The sequence below is a fragment of the Budorcas taxicolor genome, chromosome 2, assembly GCF_023091745.1.
Source record: "Budorcas taxicolor isolate Tak-1 chromosome 2, Takin1.1, whole genome shotgun sequence".
Taxonomy (NCBI): domain Eukaryota; kingdom Metazoa; phylum Chordata; class Mammalia; order Artiodactyla; family Bovidae; genus Budorcas; species Budorcas taxicolor.
In genome coordinates this window covers 40839937-40859296 of record NC_068911.1, presented here as the reverse complement: position 1 = coordinate 40859296, position 19360 = coordinate 40839937, and the positions used below count along the sequence as shown (strand labels likewise).

General features: G+C 54.1%; 1 protein-coding gene across 1 annotated transcript in view; it reads left to right on the top strand.

Moving 5' to 3' along the window:
- Window positions 1–19360, top strand: part of PDPK1 (3-phosphoinositide dependent protein kinase 1) — a 59864-nt gene that overhangs the window by 15530 nt on the left and 24974 nt on the right. The window contains exons 2-5 of the mRNA XM_052652428.1: window positions 10569–10832; window positions 13772–13814; window positions 14066–14203; window positions 18779–18923. Of these exons, the coding sequence (XP_052508388.1) occupies window positions 10569–10832; window positions 13772–13814; window positions 14066–14203; window positions 18779–18923 (590 nt within the window). The remainder of the gene's footprint in view (window positions 1–10568; window positions 10833–13771; window positions 13815–14065; window positions 14204–18778; window positions 18924–19360) is intronic.

The window sequence follows — 19360 nt, the reverse complement described above, 5'->3', positions numbered from 1 at the left end:
GCTTGTTCTTCATGTGAAATTCTTGCTTAATGTGCACTTTATCCTTTTTAAAGAGGTAAAGATACAGAGATGAGAAAGAAGTATCCACAGGGATCCGAGGAACTTTAGGCAACCCCGCTCCCCTGCGTCCCCTCCCCTGCTTCCTGGTGCTGACTTGGGGGCTGTTTGCTGTTTGCTGTGTTCATCTTGGTTCCCGGGGCTCAGGTAGGATGGGACACCTGGTTGGCACTAAGTGAATATCTGTCAGAATGAACAGATAAATCACTTCCATTGCGAAGTATTTTTTAAATATAATTTTGTTCATTTTTGGCTGTGCTGGGTCTTCAGTGCTTGAGCTTTTCTCTGGCTGTGGTGAGTGGGGGCTCCTCTGGTTACGAAGCCCAGCTCTAGCGTGTGTGCACTTCAGCAGTGTGGCACGCGGGCGCTGGAACACAGGCTCAGTAGTTGTGGCACACGGGTTTAGCTGCTCTACAGCGTGTGGGAGCTTCCTGGGTCGGGGATCGACCCTGTGTCTCCTGCATTGGCAGGCGGATTCTTCACCACTGAGCCACTAGGGAAGCCCCATTGTAAAGTGTTTTAAACTGCATTTCAAAACAGAGAAGGAGAAACCATGAGTCTCTCATCCTGACACAACTTCTCTGAGCACTTTTGGAAAAGTCATCTCTGCTGAGCCCCTCCACGGGCAGGCCCAGCAGGGGCTCTGGGAGGCCGCCCAGGCTGCGGGCCGCGCCCCCTGCACGCTCGCCATGGTGCTGGAGCCTGGTGCGTGGTCGCCTCTCTGCTTCCTCATCTGCCTGGCGCACTACTGTCCTGCCGCCGCGTAATTAAGGTCTGGGGTGTGCTTTAAAAACACATGGCTCTGTATTTTAAAAACCAGCTCCCGTTCACCCGGCGGTTGGTCTCCTAAGGATTAAGGGAAGTCGTCACTTGCAGGTTGGGAAGAGGTGCAGTGTCTGGTGTAGGAAACTTGATGGAAGCTGGAAAAGAAACCTGTGGGTCACTGTTTTCTTTTGCTCCAAATTCATTTGCATTTTCATCTATTTGTCAATCATATTTGTCGCCTTTAGCAGTTTTGAATGTTGGATACTGGATTTGTTTTTCAGTGTTTGTTTATTTATTTGACTTGCGGCGTACGGGGCGGGTTCAGTTGTGGCGTGTGGGATCTAGTTCTCTGACCGGAGATGGAACATGGGCCCCTGTACTGAAGTGCGGAGGCTCAGCCCCTGGGCCACCAGGGAAGTCCCTGGATTCTGGATATTTTGATGCTCATATTTTCCTAAACTCCCTTAGTGGTTGACAGTGTCATTAAGTTAAACCTTGATGTGTTTTTGTGGATATGAAAATTAATTCATCTCAAATTAATTTTTCCTTTAGAGTTTCTACCTCTTAAGAGGAGACTGCTGAACTCAATCCTCAAAGAAATTGAAAATCCTATGTTCTTATATACACATTGCTGTAAAACCAATTTAAGTGTACAGAAAATGCCCAGTTTACGGACGATGCTTTTCCAAGTTCATTTGGAAGTTGGTTGTTTGAGACGTGGGCTTATCTTCTGTCAGGAATGCCCGCGTGCTGCCCTGGGCCTGACTGGAGACGGTGGGCCCTCGGGCGCCGCCTGCTGACTCGGTCACGTGGCACGGCGATGGTGCGGGATGTGATGTGTGTTGGGCGGTGTGACCGCGCTTCCAGAGACGTCACAGGTGCTCGGTGTTGGTGGCGCCGGCTCTTCAGGCTGAGTTCAGTTGAGAACAGCCATCCGTCCCTGTCCGCGGTGGAGCAGAGCCACAGGCTCCGCTTCGTGCGTTTCCAGAAGCCAGAGAGAGGAGCAGAGGGGTCCTGTCCTGCGGGGGTTAGAGGGTGCTGGTACCGGGACGTGGGGGAGTGGGGGTAGGGGTTGGAGCCCCTGGCGTGGGGCTCCAGCCTTCCCTCAGTGGGAGATGCTGCACTCGGGGTGTGCCGAGGGTGTTGGGAGGCCTGCAGTCAGGGCTTGTGGGGACGCGGTGGTGTCAGGACCCGGTGGAGAGCCGTGTTCCCGAGGACTTGTGACCAGGGCGGAGGAGACTGGGGGACAGGGTGCTGGAGCTTTAAATTTCTCCTGAGACTTACGTTTCAGAAGCTGTTGAGTAACCAGATGTGTTTGTTTACCATAATTTTGGGTCACCAAGCGGGTGGCGGGCTGATGGGGCTCTGCTGGGTGGGAGTGACTCACCCAAGGCCCCGGGCGCCCCGGGCAGTGCTGTCTCCACAGGACGCAGGGCCGGCGGGCTGGAAGGAGGCCCTCGTGAGCCTGACCCCCGCCGCGGGCCAGAGCTGGTGAGAGTCCTCCAGACCACGGTGAGAACGCCTCAGAGTTCCTTCTCTGCGGCTTAATTATCGCCTCGAAACGTTAAAAAATCAACCCTTTAGAGTGACAGCGGGAATACAGGTAAACGTTTGGGCTTTTCACTCTGGGCGAGGGATTTCTTCCTGGGCTTTTCATGTTACAGTTGGTGCTTTTAAAATGCTTTAACAGGTAACACTGCGACCATCATTTTACTGCCGAATTGAAACTGTTCATTAAAACATACCCATACCAGCCAGTTGTGACTGCAGGGAGAGAAAGCAGGAGCCCTGAGCTGTCCCTGTGAACGGCGCTCTGTCAGCACGGCCCTGAGACGCAGTCTCCCACTGGGGCGCTGGGGCGCTGGGGCTGAAGCAGGAAGGAAATTGCGGAATTCCACGAAGGAGAAAGGCTGGCAGTGACAGGCTCCTGTGTCACCATGCCTGTGGTGCTGATGCAGAGTGGGAGCTTCTAGGGCGTGTCCAGAGCAGCCGTGGTCTGGTGGCCAGCATCTGCCGCCCAGGGCTGATGTGGGACCCCACAGTGGGGTTCGGCCGGCATCAGACTTGGGTGCAGGAGGCGCCTGGACCCTACAGGAAGCCCCACTGCTCAGACTTCCCCGTTGAGGTTTGAGGTGCCCAGAGGGTGCCGGAAGTGGCCAGAGGAGGGGGTTTCAGGGATCCTGAGGTCTTGCCTGGCATCCAGAGGTCCTGTCTGGAAGCAGCCCATCCTGAGGGTCAAGCAGACGACTGTGAGTCTAGAGCCACTCTGCCGCCGGGCCTTTGCGTTGCCCAGTCATCTCCCTGAAGGTTCCCCACCTCCTCGGGTCTTTGTTCAGAAGTCACCTTCCCAGTGGGGGCGCCTCTGGTTGTTACATTTGCACCCCTCCTGTCCTCCTTTCCTGCTGTATTTTCTCACAGCGATTTATCACCATTTGAGACGCTGGGTTTTGCCAGGCTTTTGTGTTTGGAGGTCACCTTGCCTCCCCTAGAACGTGGGCCTCTTGAGGGCACGGGCTCGGTTCTTTGCTGTGTCCACCATGCCTAGGGCAGAGCATGGTGCAGAGTAGGTGCTCAGTGAATGTTAATGAGGTGGATAAAACTGTAAAAAAAAAATATTTATTTATTCAACTGTTCCAGGTATTAGTCGAAGCACTCGGACCCTCGATCTTTGTTGCAGCACACAGGATCTTTAGTTTTGGCATACCAATTCTTAGTTGCAGCGTGTGGAATCTAGTTCCCTGATCGAGGATCGATCCCGGGCCCCCTGCATAGGGAATCCTGCGTCTTAGCCACTTGCCCACCAGGGAAGCCCCGAAGCAGTGTGGTCTTGGGGGCACTGCATTTACCTTAAGTCCCTGAAGTGCTTGTGAAATGCTGGTGGTGGCCCTGCCCTTTCTCATAAAGCCTGTGGGGGAGAAAAGCAGGTGTGTGTGTGTGTCTGTGTATTACATCATCTGTTATTGCCATTTCAGAATGACTGGGTTTTCCTTCTGACTCAAAGGCCGCTGAACCTGAGTTTTGAGTCTCAAACGTTAGAGGAAAGTGAAACTCTGCCTTTGTGGCGCGTGGTTGGTTCCTCTTGCATCTCACTTTGTGTGTGTGAGTGTGCCCCTGCATGCCGTTGCAGCACCCTTGAGCCCCTGCCAGCCTCTTTGGACCTGCTGCAGCGCTCCCCCGCTCCCCGGAGCTCACTCTCCCGCCCCCCGCAGGCCTCTACCTGTGCCTGGCTGCCCGCACACTCTCCTTGGTGAGTTATGGGTGTGAACCTGCGTCTGTCACTCCCTCTCCCTTAGGATGTCGCTTCCTAGAGGTAGGGACTGCGTCTGCCTGGGCCTTTGCTAGCACAGTGGCCATGTTTGTTGAGTCTTTGGGTTAATAACGTAGTTCATTTACCTCCTTTAAGAAACAGTGATGAGCAGAATGAGTGCATGTATTTTCATGAAATAACAGAAGGGGTTGGAGAAGAGGGTGTCCTTGGGGAAGTCACTGAGGCGCTGTCGGCGGGGTTCCGCTACCCTCCTTCCCGGGTTGTGGGCTGTGGGCTGCGGCACACCGGTGCGGGCCTGCTGTGCGGGGGTGAGGGTGCAGAGGTGAGGGGACGGTGCTGTGTCAGGGAGAGGCACCTGGTGTGTGTGCAGACCCGCAGCCTGGCCCCAGGGCCACCTTTCTACCCGCCAGCAGCTCCAGTGCACACGGTTTCTCTGCTCTGACTCCAGTCAAGCCTTCTGCTTCAGTGCCCACCAGGCTGAAGTGGGCGCAGCTTAGCTCTGGCTCCAGAACCTTCTGCAGCTGTCCAGAGCATGCTGACAGTTGCAGCCAGCTTCCAATGACAAAAGACCTACTAGCTTATGTTAGTTTGCATGGTGTGTGTCCTTCAAGAGTGGCCTGTCAGCTCCTGCCTTCAAACCTGTCGTTGAAGCTGTGCTTTGGGGCTGGGAGCTTGCCAGAGTTCAACACTTCTGAGAATAAGTGTTGGCCTCAAGGGCCTTGATGTTTACTGGTGGGAAAAGCCTGGGCTCCAGCCTTTGTCTCGTGACCAGCTTGGGGGGATACAGGTGGCCGGGGCATCTCCCGAGGCACTCACCGCAGACTGGTGTTGAGGAGGACCTGAGCGGATTTCTACGGCATGACCCTCTGCTCTTTCCCTTGTTGGCTGGCCAGGGGCGCTCGGTGTCACAGGTCTGGAGGCAGGTCCAGCTCTGTCGAGATGGCTTGATCTTCAGCATGCCTTGGATATCCACGTGTCCACCAGAAGTGCTGCCACCTGGAGGGAGGCTGCATGTGGGGTCTGTGCCGCTGAGGTCAGAAGCAGACCTCTATGTTCTGTGCTGTCCTTCGAGAACCTGTTCTGGAGAAACTGCTCTGATGGAGAGGAAGCGCTCAGGAGCATGTCCGTGTCAGCTGAGTCTCATTAGACGCACCTGTCGTTGTCTTTGGAGGCTGTCGCCGTGGGCTGGACGCCTATTCATTTCGCATCCAGGAGGCTGCAGCTGAAGAGTGCGGCCCTCAGCAGGTGCTCCTGAGGCCGGCAGAAGCCGTGTTCACCATGTGAGCCTCCCCGGGCTGCCTGACGCCATCTGTCCCTGCTCGAGCTGGCTCGAGGGTGGCTGTCGTCCTGCCAGGCGCTCCGCCTTGGGGCTGGCCTCCGCCCTGTGTGCTGTCCCTCGGCTGGGCTGAGACCCTTGTGAGACCCACGTGGCACCGTTGCTGGAATAGTCACTGGGTCCAGAAGCATGTCTGTAAAATTACCTTTTTTTCAGGTCCACGAATCAACTCGTCACATTTTGTTATCTAGAAACTTCATGTTCGAGATTTTACTCGTTAGTTGATGTGCCAGTTTTGAATCAGAAGCATCTGCCACTGTCTGGCGCATTTCCCGTTGTCTCCTTGAGCCTTGCTTGGCGGGAGGCGGGTGCTTAGGTAAGGTCAGTAACCGGCTGGACTTGGCAGAACCCGTGGTGCTCTCCCTGCCCCCATCCCGTTGGGCAGCAGTGACCCCACTGGGCTTGTGAGCTGCCAGTCTGAAGCGGTGCCTGGGGTGGCGCTGCTGGAGCGCCAGCTTTTTCCTCCTCTTCTTGTGGAGTCCCTTCGGATCCCACATCCCTGCTGCGCCTCAGTCCTGGGCCTGAGAGTTTGCACTTGGGATGACCCCATGGGCACAGGGAGTGCTTACCCCTTGGCTGTGTCTGGGAAGCCTGTGAGGTGCTCGGTGGCCTATGGGCACAGCCTGGGGTCATCAGGCCCCTGGCCTGGATGCTGAGGCCAGCCCGGGCCTGTCTTGGTTCCTGATGGACCTCGGCATGGTGACTGTGACCTTCTCCCTACTTCCCACTGCCCTGGAGGACAGAAAGTTCCAGCTGATATCCAGGGGAAGCTCCTGAGTTTGATTACACTATTAGCTTCCCTGGTGGCTCAGATGTAGAGAACCTGCCTGCAGTGTAGCAGACGGAAGCTACGTGGGTTCGATCCCTGGGTCAGGAAGATCCCCTGGAGGAGGGCATGGCAACCTACTCCAGTGTTCTTGCCTGGAGAATCCTGGGGACAGAGGAGCCTGGCAGACTATAGTCCATGGGGTCACAAAGAGTTGCACATGACTGAGCAGCTAAGCAACACTTCTGTTAAGATTGTGTGCTTTGTTTATGGGACAAACCCTTAAGGTACTGGCTGAACCACAGAGCTGAGTCCAGCCCTCGTACCTTTCCTGAGGTGGAGGGTTTATGAGGCGCATCAGGCACACTAGACTTACCGTGAGCCTCAGTGTGTCCACGGAGACGGCAGTTTTCCAGAAGGAAGCGCTGTGCCTCGGGCTCCCATTCCACGAGAGGGCCCGCACTGCTGGTCACGTCTGTGCTGTCGGCCACGTTTAAAAAGGCAGGTTCTCTTAAACAGTCTCTACAACGCTTGTCGGTCACAGTCTCCTAGTGTTTCACTGATTCTCTGCATTGAGTTAATTCCTTCATATCTGTGTACCTTGCCTGAAGTGAAAATGAAGCCTGCCCATCCCAGCTGGGGAGCAGCTCTGGAGCTGGCGTGTGGCGTGTCCTCTGGGGTGACCTGCCTGAGCCAGCCTTCCCTGGCCTGGCCTGCCTTGCCGCAGACGGCCCAGGCTCCTGCCTTTCTTGCCGTCCGCTGCCTCGCTTCTCCTCCTCTGTGCTAGTCACGTTCGGGTCACAGGGAGTTCCGTCTAGATGTGTTTCTTACTTGTGTGGCTTTTGTGCCTCTTAAGGTGAGCGTCTGTCTCTGTCAGCTTCCCCTGTGGTTAAGCTGTTGCACTCCGCACACGTTGGTTACTGTGCCCACCTGTCCAGCCTTTCTTGGTGCACTTCCTATAGGACTCGGGCTTCTTTATAGTTCTCTGCATTTCTTCCCTGTATTAATGGAGAAAGAAGATTTTTATCTAGCCTTTCTGAACAAACATAGTTTGAGTAAACTCAGGGAGATGGTGAAGGACAGGGAAGCCTGGCGTGCTTCATTTCAGGGGGTTGCAAAGAGTCACGTCTGAGCGACTGGAAAACAACAATATACATATAAGAAACAACTTTGGCCACACTCCTTTACCTGTTTAAATTCATAAAATTAAGTGTGCAGTTGTCTTCAGCCTGCTTTTGTGTTACCATGTTGATGTACTTCTTACCACCTATCTGTGTGTGTTGCAGTCTCGATTTTCCCCAGTTTTCAGCTTATTCTTAGTAGCTGTACTTATGTTTGCAGGGACACAGCGTGGCCAGTAACAGTCCCTACAGGCCAGCTTCCCTGCCTTTTCCTCCTACACAGACAGCCTCCTTTTCAGACATAGCAGAGGATCACAGCCCATGTTGACAGCCGCCTTCCTGTTCCAAGATGTGGAGCCAAGTGCTCTTCTGGTTCTTTTAAAGGGCAGGACTGTTAGAGACAAATCTGGGTGCTCTGAGTTCGTTCCGTGTTGTTCCACAACAGTCTGGTGATGAGTAGGCCCATGATGTCACTCCTGGAACGCTTTAGGCTCAGACGGGAAAGGCTTTTCTTACAACTTCTGTGTATTTCCGATTTAACTTTGACACTATCTAAAAATCCTTCCTTAATGGCCATCTAAATTTTAAACTGTGCGTCTGTCCGCCTCTCCTAAGTATTTTTCTGTGTCTCACTGAGGAAAGTTTTCTTGTCAGTTTGTTGACAGGTTACCGCGTTGCTGTCCGAAACCGTTTCACTGGCAGCACAGTCCATGGTGCCGGGCACAGTTGGATGGGTTGGTGTACTTTAGCATAGTCCCGCCGGCCTTTGGTGTCTCTCTGTGTTGTAAACACACTCAGTCATTCTTCTTATCTAATAATTCATCTCCCAGCCTCTCCCCATGGTTAAAAATGTGTGCTGCGGTCTGGGGCTCTCGCTTGTATTTGAGACACATTTTCACAGCCCTGAGCTACGCTGCGTTTTTTTGGTGCTTATTCTTTTCTTAAAAAAGCAGTCTTGATGGTTTATGGATTCGAATGAGATCTTATATATAAATTTATTTAGTCATTTGTGTGATACAGCTATTTTTATAACAGCTTATTGAGATATAATTCATATACTGTATAATCCACCCATTTTAAAAGTGTGTAATTCAGTGGTTTTAGTGTATTTATGAGGCTATATGTCCCCACTTTCCAATTCCAGGACATCCTTCTCATTCCAGAAAGAAACCCCCGACCATTAGCAGCTGCTCTGCTCTCGCCTCCTGCCAGCCCCTGGCGACCACCAGCTCTCCTCTCTCTGTAGGTCTGTCTCGTCTGGACATTCCGTACAGACGGGATCACGCAGTATGTGGCTTTCGTGTCAGGCCCTTTTCACATCCCATAGTGTCTGCGTGTTCATCTGTCTCGTAGAGTATATCAGTACTCCTTTTTATGGCTGAGTATTCAGGTTTTATAGCTGCAGTGCATTTTGTTTAGTCACTTGTCTGCTGATTGCCCTTTCCAGCCCTTTTAGTTATCCGTAATGCTGCTGTGAACGTGCATGTACACGATCTGTGTGGACCTGTGTTTTCATTTCTCGGAGGGGGATTGCTCGGCTGTGCAGCGCCTGTTTCCTTTTGAGGAACTGTTGTATGTTTTCTGATGTGGTTGCCCCATTTGACATCCTACCGGCAGTGTGAGGGTTCCAATTTCTGTGCGTCTCCATCAATGCTTGTTATTATCTTTTTAATCCCAGTATGTGTGAAATGGATCACTGTGGCTTTGACTTGCATTTATTTCTGTAGTAGCTAATGATGTTGAACCTCTTTTCAGGTACTTTTTGGCCATTTGTATGGGTTTTTTCTTGGAGAAGTGTTTACTCAGATTTTCTGACTGTTTTTAAATTGTGTTTTGTTTCGTTTTTAATTGAATTGTTTGAGTTCTTTATACCGTCTGAATACAAGTCCCTTATCAGATAGATGATTTGTAAATATCTTCTCCCCGTCTTTGGGTTGCTCTTTCACTTTGTTGGTGGTGCCTCTGAAGCACTGAAGTTCTAAATTTTGATGGAGTCCCTTTGATCTGTTTCTTCTTTTGTTCCTGTGCTTTTGGTTTCATATCTAAGAATCCATTGCCAAGATCATAAAGATTTACTCCTATATTTTCTTCTAAGAGTTTTTTAGTTTTATTTCTTACATGTAGATCTTTGATCCATTTGAGTTAAATTTTGATGTGGGAAAGGCAGCCACCTTCGTCTTTCTGTGTGTGGATATCCAGTACCATTAGCAGAAAAAGGCTTTTTCCCCACGAAGCCTTGGCACCCTTGTCAAAGATTGATTGGCTGCAGACTTAGGAGTTTACTTCTGGGGTCTGCTCCGTTCACCAGCGCGTGTCGTCACGCAGCACCACACTGTCTTGATTACTATAGCTTTGTAATGAATTTGGAAACCAGGTAGTGTGAGTCCTCCAGTTTTGTTCGTTTGTTTTGAGATTGTTTGGCTATTCTGGATTCCTTGAATTTCAATAAGAATTTTGGAATCATCTTGTCAGTTTCTGCAAGGAAGCCAGCTTCTTTTAATAGGGATTGCAAATTTTAAAAACTTATTAGGTTTTTTAATTTGTTTAAATAACTAAAAAAGCATACAATTCTTTAATTGATTTGGAGGTAACTTGGGTGTGCAGTGAGCATTTTGGCTCTAAACCAGTTACCTTTCCAAGTTGTTAAGCATTATTCCACTACTGTTATTTTTGAGCAGCTTATCTCTTTATCAGCTGTACCTTTCCTGTGCAGTTGGCAGCTCTTGGACTCTTCTTTCCGTTTGGTTACTCTCTGTGTTCCGGGACTGCTTAGGTACCTGCTCTGTTCAGCTGTGGGACACAGTCTGAAGCTGGTCCTTTTGTTCAAGCCTCGGGTGCCTTCTGTGCATCTCGCCTTATATCATGTGTGGGTGGGTGAGCAGGGGAGGGGTTCTGGGACGGGAGACCCTGAGGTCAACAGGTTTGGCCCAGCTTGCTCTGTGACAGGCCACAGAAGGTGTTTAGGGAAGGCCAGCTGAGCAGGGCTGGGGGCATTGGAGGTGTACTCGGTCCGGAGGGAGAGGGTGAGGGCGGGTCATTGCTGGGTGGGGGTGGGTCTGTGGGCGCACAGACAGGGCAGGGCGAGGTTTGAGCGAGAGGAGAGTTTGGGGTAGAGGGCCGCAGCCTGGGCTGCATGTCCGAACATCGGGCGGTCTGCCTGTGCTTGGTGGCGGCTCAGCGACATCTAGACTTGACTTCAGACGCTCAGAACAGTGAGCCGCCTTGAACCTTACCTCTTTTTTCCTGTGTCCCCAGTATGACACGGTTCCCATTCAGTCCAGCGTGGTGTTATGCTCCTGCCCATCCCCATCAATGGTGAGGACCCAGACTGAGCCCAGCACGGCCCCCGGCGTTCCTAGCGGGGGGAGCAGGCAGGGCCCCGCCATGGACGGCACCGCGGCCCAGCCCCGGGCGAGCGCCAGCGCTCTACAGCACACCACGCAGCCCCCGCAGCCTCGGAAGAAACGGCCCGAGGACTTCAAATTCGGAAAGATTCTCGGTGAAGGCTCCTTTTCAACAGTGAGTACATGCCGCTGCCGTCTGTTGGACGAGGGTGTTCTCCTTGGGAGCACTGGCCTTTCTCGGGACGCGGAGCTGGGCGCTGAGATGCTGTGGTGGCGCTCCACCCCAGAGGAGCGTCTTGGGCCCCTTGGGATTGTCTCCTGTAGTGAAGGTGACTTGGGGCTGGCTGCCACCAATCAGATGAGATGGTTAAAATATCTAAGCTGTGATTTTTGTAGGTGAAAGCTTTAAAAGGCGTTTCATGATCTTGTTTTTAATTTTCTAAAAAATCCAGTGAAATTTTATTCTCATCAGGCATCAGCAAGTGACATTTCGTATCATTGTGCCCTATTGGCAAGACCCTGGGAGTTTTTTCTTCCTTAGATTGAACATCAGTATTGGTGTCAGTCTGTTCGTAGTTGTTGGGAAACATTCAGTTCAGTCACTCAGTCATGTCCGACTCTTTGCGACCCCTTGAACCACAGCACGCCAGGCCTCCCTGTCCATCACCAGCTCCCGGATTTACTCAAACACATTTCCGTCGAGTTGGTGGTGCGATGCAACCACCTCACCCTCTGTCGTCCTCTTCTCCTCCCACCTTCAGTCTTTCCCAGCATCAGGGTCTTTTCAAACGGGAAACATTGAACAGCCTTTATTATTTCTGTTGTTTTTAAAATGTATGTTAAAAGTACACACTAGATGTTTGCTCGAGTTGCAGTGCACGACCTGCTAGCTTCCAGATCTTTGTGTCCCCAGTTTCATGAATAGAAGCCTTATCACAGCACTGTCGAGTCACAGTCACAGCACATTCTTTTTGTTCCCCGAGAGAGTTGACCTATCTTGTTGTAGTTTTCCTCTTCGAGCAAAGATATGAAGGTACAAAGCTGCTGAGGAGAAGGCCTCATGAGCCGTGGCGGGGCTGGAGGCTCGCTGCAGGTACGAGGAGGCCAGAACCACGGTCCCCTGGCTGGCGTGGGGTCTCGTCTCCTGTGCCACCTGCCTGGCCTTTCTGTGAAGAAACCTTGTGTGAAATTTGTTTTCCTTTTCTCTTTTTCCATTTATGAAATATTTCAAAATACAAAGAACATGACATACTACAGCTCACCCATGTTCCCAGTATCATTTTAACTGTTAACTTTTGCTCTGTTCACATTTTTAATTTAGATTTTTTTATTGGCAGTATTTAAGTTATGAAAGAATTGGGTCCTCATGATAAAAACCTTCGACTTTGAGGATAAGGCCCAGTAGATCTGGTACTCACAGGTCCTTTCAGAAAGAGAAAGACTGTTTTGGAAAGAACCTTGGGTGTTCTGCAGTTACTTGCACGAGTCCAATCAAAGAAGCAGTGTTCTCCTTCTCTCAGCTGTCCCGCACAGGATGTTTATGTTGCCTGGAAAATGAGGACATGTTTGTGACGTTCTCCCAGTGTCCCTGGGTTTCCACTGTGGGTGAAAGTGCATGCCATCTGTTCTGGAGGCAGAGAAGCCCCAGCTGGTCTGGTTTTCCCAGTGCCCAGGAAAGCCCGAGAGCCCGCAGGCTCTTTCCCAGCGCTGGTGGGAGTCCTGCAGCCTGGGGTCTCCGATTACATGTGCTGCCCGCAGGTCTCTCCCACCACTCGGCAGCAGGTCTCCAGGGTGGGAGTGGAGGAGAAGAGGTGGCTCCCAGGCTGGATCCTGGGCCGGGCCCTCCCTGGGGTGCAGCTGGTGCTGGAGAGGGGAAGCCCGGTCCACTGCCCACAGCTCCCTGAGGGTGCTCCTGCCGTCAGCTTGGGCCGCGTGGACGGACATAGGAAACCTGCATGGAATGTGCAGAGTTCACGCGACAGAAAGATGAGACGGTGTCTGCTCCAGATAGGGTTCCGTTACAGGTTAGCAGCCGAGCCACGCCCTTCCTCCTTTTCACCTTACGTGGCCAGCGTGTGCCGCTGTCAGCCTCGCGTCAGTCCATAACCGCAGGAAGCCAGCCCTTCACCAGCCCCTCTCCTTACCCTTCAGCACCTGAGGGCAGTCCTGCGTCCCTCTCCCACAGAGATCCTTCTGATCTTTCTGCCTGAGCACATGTAATCCAACCTTGGTCTTACTGACTGCAGAGCTTCACACAGTGCCCAGGGTCACTTGTGATGAACTTGAGGGATTCTGTTATGGGATAGAACTCACAGCCCAGGAGGAGGCAGGTTTCCATCCGCTTGTGGGTTCGCGGCCATTCCCTGCAGGTGTCATAGGAGGGGAATTGGCACCGGCTGGTGGAGGAGGGGCCGCCCCAGCTCACTGCCAGGGGGGCCATCGGGCACTGGGAAGTTGTTGCTCACGTTGTGCCCAGGTGTGTGTAGAAAGGTCTCTTCCCTGTTGTGTGGGGCCCCACCGGTGCTCTGTCCCCAGGGTTGAGGGTCAGTTGAGGGTCAGGCTGTGCCAGGAGAGGGCACAGCCGGGGAGTGGTGCCGGCACGCTGTGGGTGGCTCTCCCTCCGTTGCCCACGCCCTCCAGGCAGGCGTGGGATTTATAGCATCTGTTGGGGGCATCAAGTGAAATGGATGGTAACAGTTATTGGTAAAAGCCCAAATTCAGGGCAGCCTTTTGCAGTGAACATGTACCAGGAACATATCCATAGGGTTATTTTTTTGAAGGAATCCCCAATGCCCACTTTGTGGAGGTATTACTTGCTGCCGCTTCCCATAGTTTGTGAGGGCTACGCTAGTGCTAAGGTGTTTGTGAATATATGTTTCACTGCATCGAGGAACACTGGCAGATGCTGAGGACCCTTCTGGAAACACGTGAGGAACATCTGTTTCCTTTATCTGTGAGAACACGTTATCTTAGTCACTGACTGCGTTTGTCCGCACCGGGCCGAGAATGTGTAAAGAGGAATTTCAGAGGGGGCGGGGTGCCTCGTGAGACTCTGTGCCCTAGTGACATTGGGTGTTTTTTCTCTTCTTTTTCCCTCTTTTCTTCCCAAACCAGGTTGTCCTGGCCCGAGAACTGGCAACCTCAAGGGAATATGCTAGTAAGTAACTAACTCCAGCGAGCTAGGCTGCTCAGAGTCTAGGAAACAGGGACAGCGCCCCGGGCCCGCGGCCGCCTGGCTGCCCCGCCCCCGGAGGGCGCTGCGCTCGTCTCGGGGGACAGGGCACTATTGATCACAAAGCTGGTGGGTGTGTTTTGTGAAACACTTTAATTTGTGTTTGATACTTTATGTGTTGTGTCTTTAGTGTTTTCTTACCATTTCCAATTGCAGTAACTTGCTTCTTTCTTAAGTTAAAATTCTAGAGAAACGCCACATTATCAAAGAGAACAAAGTCCCGTATGTAACCAGAGAGCGAGACGTGATGTCGCGGCTGGATCATCCCTTCTTTGTTAAACTTTACTTCACGTTTCAGGATGATGAAAAGCTGTGTATCCTTTGAACAATCAAAGCCTCCGAAATGCCATGCCAGCGATTGCTTATTGTTTTGGAACCGTGACCCCGTTTTTGTTTTCAGAAGTAGCCCCTTGCCTGGAAAGGAAAGAGTAGCATATTCTAGATACAGATGAATTCGCATCACTTGCTTTGGGACCCCTGGGATTACAGACAGTCACTGAAGTCGAACATTGCTTCAAGGGAGATCATCACAGCCACTTTTGAGGGTTTCTGTTGGTAAGCTTCATATCTCAAGAACTGTTTCACTGCTGATGTTGCTAGACCTTTACTGAAAGACATTGCCCCCACTCCTCTTGACCATTGTTCGTGCAGCACCCATCAGGTGTCGCATCCTGTGCGCAGATCAGGGACGTGAGCCAGAAGGGTTGTGGGCATCCAGGGCTCCTGGGAGGTGGGCACCACTCTGCCCTCCCTGGCCTGGCGCTCTGGGGTTTGGTTGGAAGGGGCATGTTTCCCAGGCTCAGCTGCCAGGTGAGAAGTTCAGGGAGCGACCCCCAGAAACCCAGAACCTTTCTCCCTGCCTCGGGCTGTCCTCCCCACCCCTCCCTCCAGGGCTGTGCTCCCTGCTTCTCCAACTGCTTCTCCAGCAGGGATGGCACACCCTGCCGAGTCTTTGCTTTATTTCAGGGCATCTCCTGAACTTGTTCCCTGACGTGTCCTCTAATCCCTGAGCGCTGTCCTTTTTCATGCTCCTTTGCTTGGGGTTGGGGGGGCCCTGTCTGTGCCGTTAGCTTGTCTGTCATTCCCCGGGCAGCCGGGCCGGCCGGTGCTCCCTGCTCCCAGCCCCTCTCCTGCAGCTCTTCTTCCAAAGCCAGCCTTCCCCGGCCCCTGGCTGCCCGGAGACGCTGTCTGAGCCCAGCAGACGCTCTTGGCTGCAGCTTGATGGGGGGTCACTCAGGTTTAAACCTTGTTCAGGCTTAAACCTCAGTCTGTGCATCTGCTCTCTTCTGCCCTTGGGTCGCCAGAGCCCCTCCCCCCCAACCACCTGGGGGTGGGCCTGCCCTGAACCCCCTCCCCTCCCACCCTCCTCTCTCCACTCTCCACCTTCTGGGTTAAAATTTGTCTTGATCCTGTTCCGCCTTTCACACCGCTTTCTGGCTCCTTCAGCCATCAGTTGAATGTTGTCTTTGGTTCGTTGAGAAGGCCTTGTTGAGTGCCGGGGTGGGAACACGCTGGTGTGTGAGGTGAGGGCTCTGCCCTCGGGGGGCTTGTGTTTCCCTGCAGAGTTAGATGTACACGGATGATTCCTGGCTGTGTGTAGGAATCAGGCCAGTGGGAGGTGGGAGTGTTGGAGCTGCTGTTTTAGTGGTCGGAGGAGAGGACGCTAGCCAGAGGCCTGGACGGAGCAGGGGCAGGTGTAGGTGGGTTGGGGGGCGCCGGGCCTAAGAGACCAGGGTCCCAGCAAGAGTTCTGAGTTTTCTTCTGAGTGTGGTGTGGAGCCCAGCAGGGTCTGGGGCAGCTGCTGCGTGCTCTCACCCGGGCCGCTGCTGGGAAGAGGCTCTTGGGAGGGGGCTGAGAGGCCGGGGCCTCGGAGCCTGCGCACGTCGCTCCCACACCTGACATGCGTGGTGGTGCCTGCTGCTTGAGACCCCGAGGTTGGGTTGGTGTGCAGACGGGGCCGCAGAGGGCTGGAGTGGGCCCAGCAGGGCAGAGCTCCAGGGAGTGGAGACGGCAGAACCCAGGGCCACAGCCAGCTGGTTCCGGTGAGGGTGCTGGCTGCCCGGCCAGACAGCGCCAGGTAGGCCAGTACTTGGGCACAGGCCTGAACTGTGGATCGGCCCCCAGGGAGGTGTGGAGAGCGCAGTCTGGGTGGGGCGCAGGTCTCAAGAGGGGCGAGCAGGCCCAACTGGTTTTCCCGGTGTCGCACTCTCAAGGGGACCGGTGAAGGGGTCCAGCGACCACGGCCTGCGGGGCGGGGAGTCCTGTGGACTTGTTTCCGGGGTCGCAGCGGGTGTGCCTCTCCGCCTGGCTTTAGCATCGCCCGCCCCCGCCTGTGTGCTGCCAGGGGCCTCCTGGGGACATCGGAGCGCCCCTCAGCCTGCTCTGGGTCTCACTCTGAGGCCGCCTTGACCCCTCGTGCCCTGTGCTCCTCTCTCAGCCTGTGGGGCTCTCTGGGCTGGTTCTCTGGAGTCCCAGGCCTGGGCTTCCAGCAGGGCCCCTGGAGAATGCGTCTTGTCAGCTGGGAGGCTCTGGCAGTCGCACACGCTGACGGCGCCTCCTCCCAGGGTCAGGAGCAGCGGGAGCAGGCCCTAAGGCTGGGTGAGTGAGCTTGCTGTCTGATTTCGGACGTGATTGGCCAGTGTAACGCAGGCGGAGGGGACTCTAGGTCTTTGTCCGACGGTGTCTGTTGCTCTTGACCTTTTAAGACCACTTTGAAAGCCCATGGAGATTGCAAGGGCTCACTTAACTTCTGACAGGAGCGAGACCCGGGGGGACTTGCACCCTACTCATAGTCTTTCATGGCACACAGTGTGTTGAAATTGAAAGCAAAGGAGACACTCTGCCTGAAGCAGAGCCCCAGAGTGCACAGCATCCTCCTTGTAGCCATGTGTCTGCTGGGGAGAACGGCGCCTCCTGCAACTGCAGGGGTAACCCCCGCCCTGGGATAGACGGGGCAGAGCCTGGAGACCCCCCTGCCACAGCCTGAGAGCAGGCAGGTTGGTCTGCGAGGGGACTTCTGGGCTCTGGCAGCCTTTTTGCCCTCTGGAGGTTCAGCTTGACCAACTCAGTCCCTGCTCCCAAGAGAGGCTGAACTCAGAGCACCCCGCCCTCCCTCCCTGGGTGTGGGGCAGGCTGGGCACTGGAGCCAGACGGCCAGGGTGCCTTTCCTCTAGCAGGGGTGCAGCTGGAGGGGCTTCAGGGCTACTGCCAGGCCAGCCTGCGTTCTTCCTCCACCACCCCCTGCCCGCCCTTGGTGTCCTCTTGCAGCCTGGGGACAGGAATGGCGCACTAGATCTCAGGAAGCTGCGCTGCAGGCTGGATGACCTTGAGTCAGTTGCTTAACCTCTCTGGGCTGGGTTCGCCTGCAGAGTGCAGGCATTGGGCTCAGCAGGCTCTCCAGCTCTGCCACGGGCCTGTGCTCCTCATCCCAGGAATTCACCTGTTCCCGCTGAGGGAGCAGCCTCCTCGTCTCCTGCCCTGAGGCCTTTGCTGTGCTGGGGAGGAGGAGTGGAGCAGTGAGGTTTGAGAGTATTCCTGGGGATTGAGGAACGTGTGTTGGCAGAGAGAACATGGACTTGGAGCCATGATCCCTCAGCATTTGTCGTGTTCAGAATCGTCGGTCACTAGCTCCCTGGCTGGACAGAGAACTCAGGAGTGTCCTTCACACAGGAAACAGGAACTCAGGGAGTGGGCAGATAAGGGGCAAAACCTGTGAAGCCGGAAGAGGCCCCGTGGCCGTGGCCAAGCCTCTCGGGGGCTGCTGGTCTCTGGGAGACCGCGCTCCCGAGCGGGGGCGGCACCATGGCCAGTCCAGGGCCAGTGGGACCTCTGCTCAGAGTTGGCTGGGCCAGAGTCTGCAGGCCGCTGGCGAGGCTGACCATGGGTGCTGGCCTTCCCCGAGGAGGGGTCAGAGCAAGGCGAGGGAGGAGGGGGCCCTGGCTGAGGCCCTTTGCTTTCCCTGGAAGTAAGGTTGGTTTTCCGCTTCAGCTGCCTGCTACACGTTGTTCTAGTTGGAAGGGCTTGGGTAGCCATGGAGGGGGCTCAGTCAGAAAGCTTTGAGCAGCTCCGGTTGCTGGTCTCTGCCCTGCTGGTCTTGTCCTCCCTGCACCGCGGTGTCAGGCACCTTCCTCTGTGGGCGATGCAGGGCCTTGGTGAACAGAAACCAGATGGAATACCTTGACCACAGGCCACCCCCGGCGCCATTGCTCAGGGTGGGCGAGGCCTTGGGCCACCCCGTCCCTGGCGGCCTATGCTTCCATTAAGAGGCGCCGTGCTCTGTGCCCCCAGGAGGAAGCAGTTCTGTGGGATCCGTTGCTCGCGTCAGCCTGTAGTCCGCTTTGGAAACGGGGGAAGAGGAGCGAGACAGAGCGCACTGAGGGGCTGAGGGAGAGGAGGCCTCAAGCCCCCCGGGGCCACAGAGAGAGTCAGAGTGAGCGAGACAGGGTTTCTCCCAGGGAACTGCTCACTTCAGTGTGCCGGGAGCCTTCTTTTGAGGAGTCTTTCCGCGACTTGGCTCCGCACAGCGCGAGGTGCGAGGCTGGCACGGGCTGTGAGGGTGGAAGCACTGCCCGCATCTCCAGCTGCTCCCTTCACGGAGCCCACGGGGGTCTTCTGGGGACGGGCGTCCGGAAGGGGCACTTGGCCAAGAGGCCTGTGTTTCTGTGCTGTTGGTGAGAACCCCCCGGGGTCCTGTCCTGGAGCCAGGCCAGGGGATCCCTCCAGACCCAGCTCCGCAGGTCTGGCGGGGGTGGGCCTGGCTGGGGGCGGGGCAGCTGTCTCTGGCCACAGGTACCTTCAATTTTCATTAATTTAAAAAAATTGCTACTGCGCTGCTAAGATTAGTTTAAAAGAATGACTTTTGCTGTCTTCCTTAACCATGCAATGTTTAGATTTTGGCCTTAGTTATGCCAAAAACGGAGAACTACTTAAATACATTCGGAAAATCGGTTCATTCGATGAGACGTGCACCCGCTTTTACACGGCCGAGATGGTGTCTGCCCTGGAGTACTTGCACGGCAAGGGCATCGTCCACAGGTACCGAGCTGGGGGCTGCCGGCTGCTCCCCAGGCCTGGGCTCAGCTCTGGTCTCCTTCCTGGAGGGTGGGCTGCCTCACTGTGAGAACTAAGAAGCGTGCACATCTCTCTGACGCTGAGAGACCGTGGACCTGAAGTACCAGGTGAAACTGGTCAGATGTCTTTTTCGCCAGGCTAATGACTCTCTCAGCCATCTTGGCTGCTGCTTTTATTTTGTCAGATTCTGTAGGTGCTTACTTCTGGTCTCATTTTCCAATAGTCAAATCGAAAGTATTCATTTGAGCTTTTTTTTTTCCTTACAATTTTTTCTTTTTTTTTGGTGGTAGTGGTAGTAAAACACACATACCCTAAAAATTTATCATTTAATCATTTTCCGCTCCCTGTTTTATTCTGAAGCAGTTGACATCCCCAAGTTTAAGGTGTGCGTTGTGATGGTT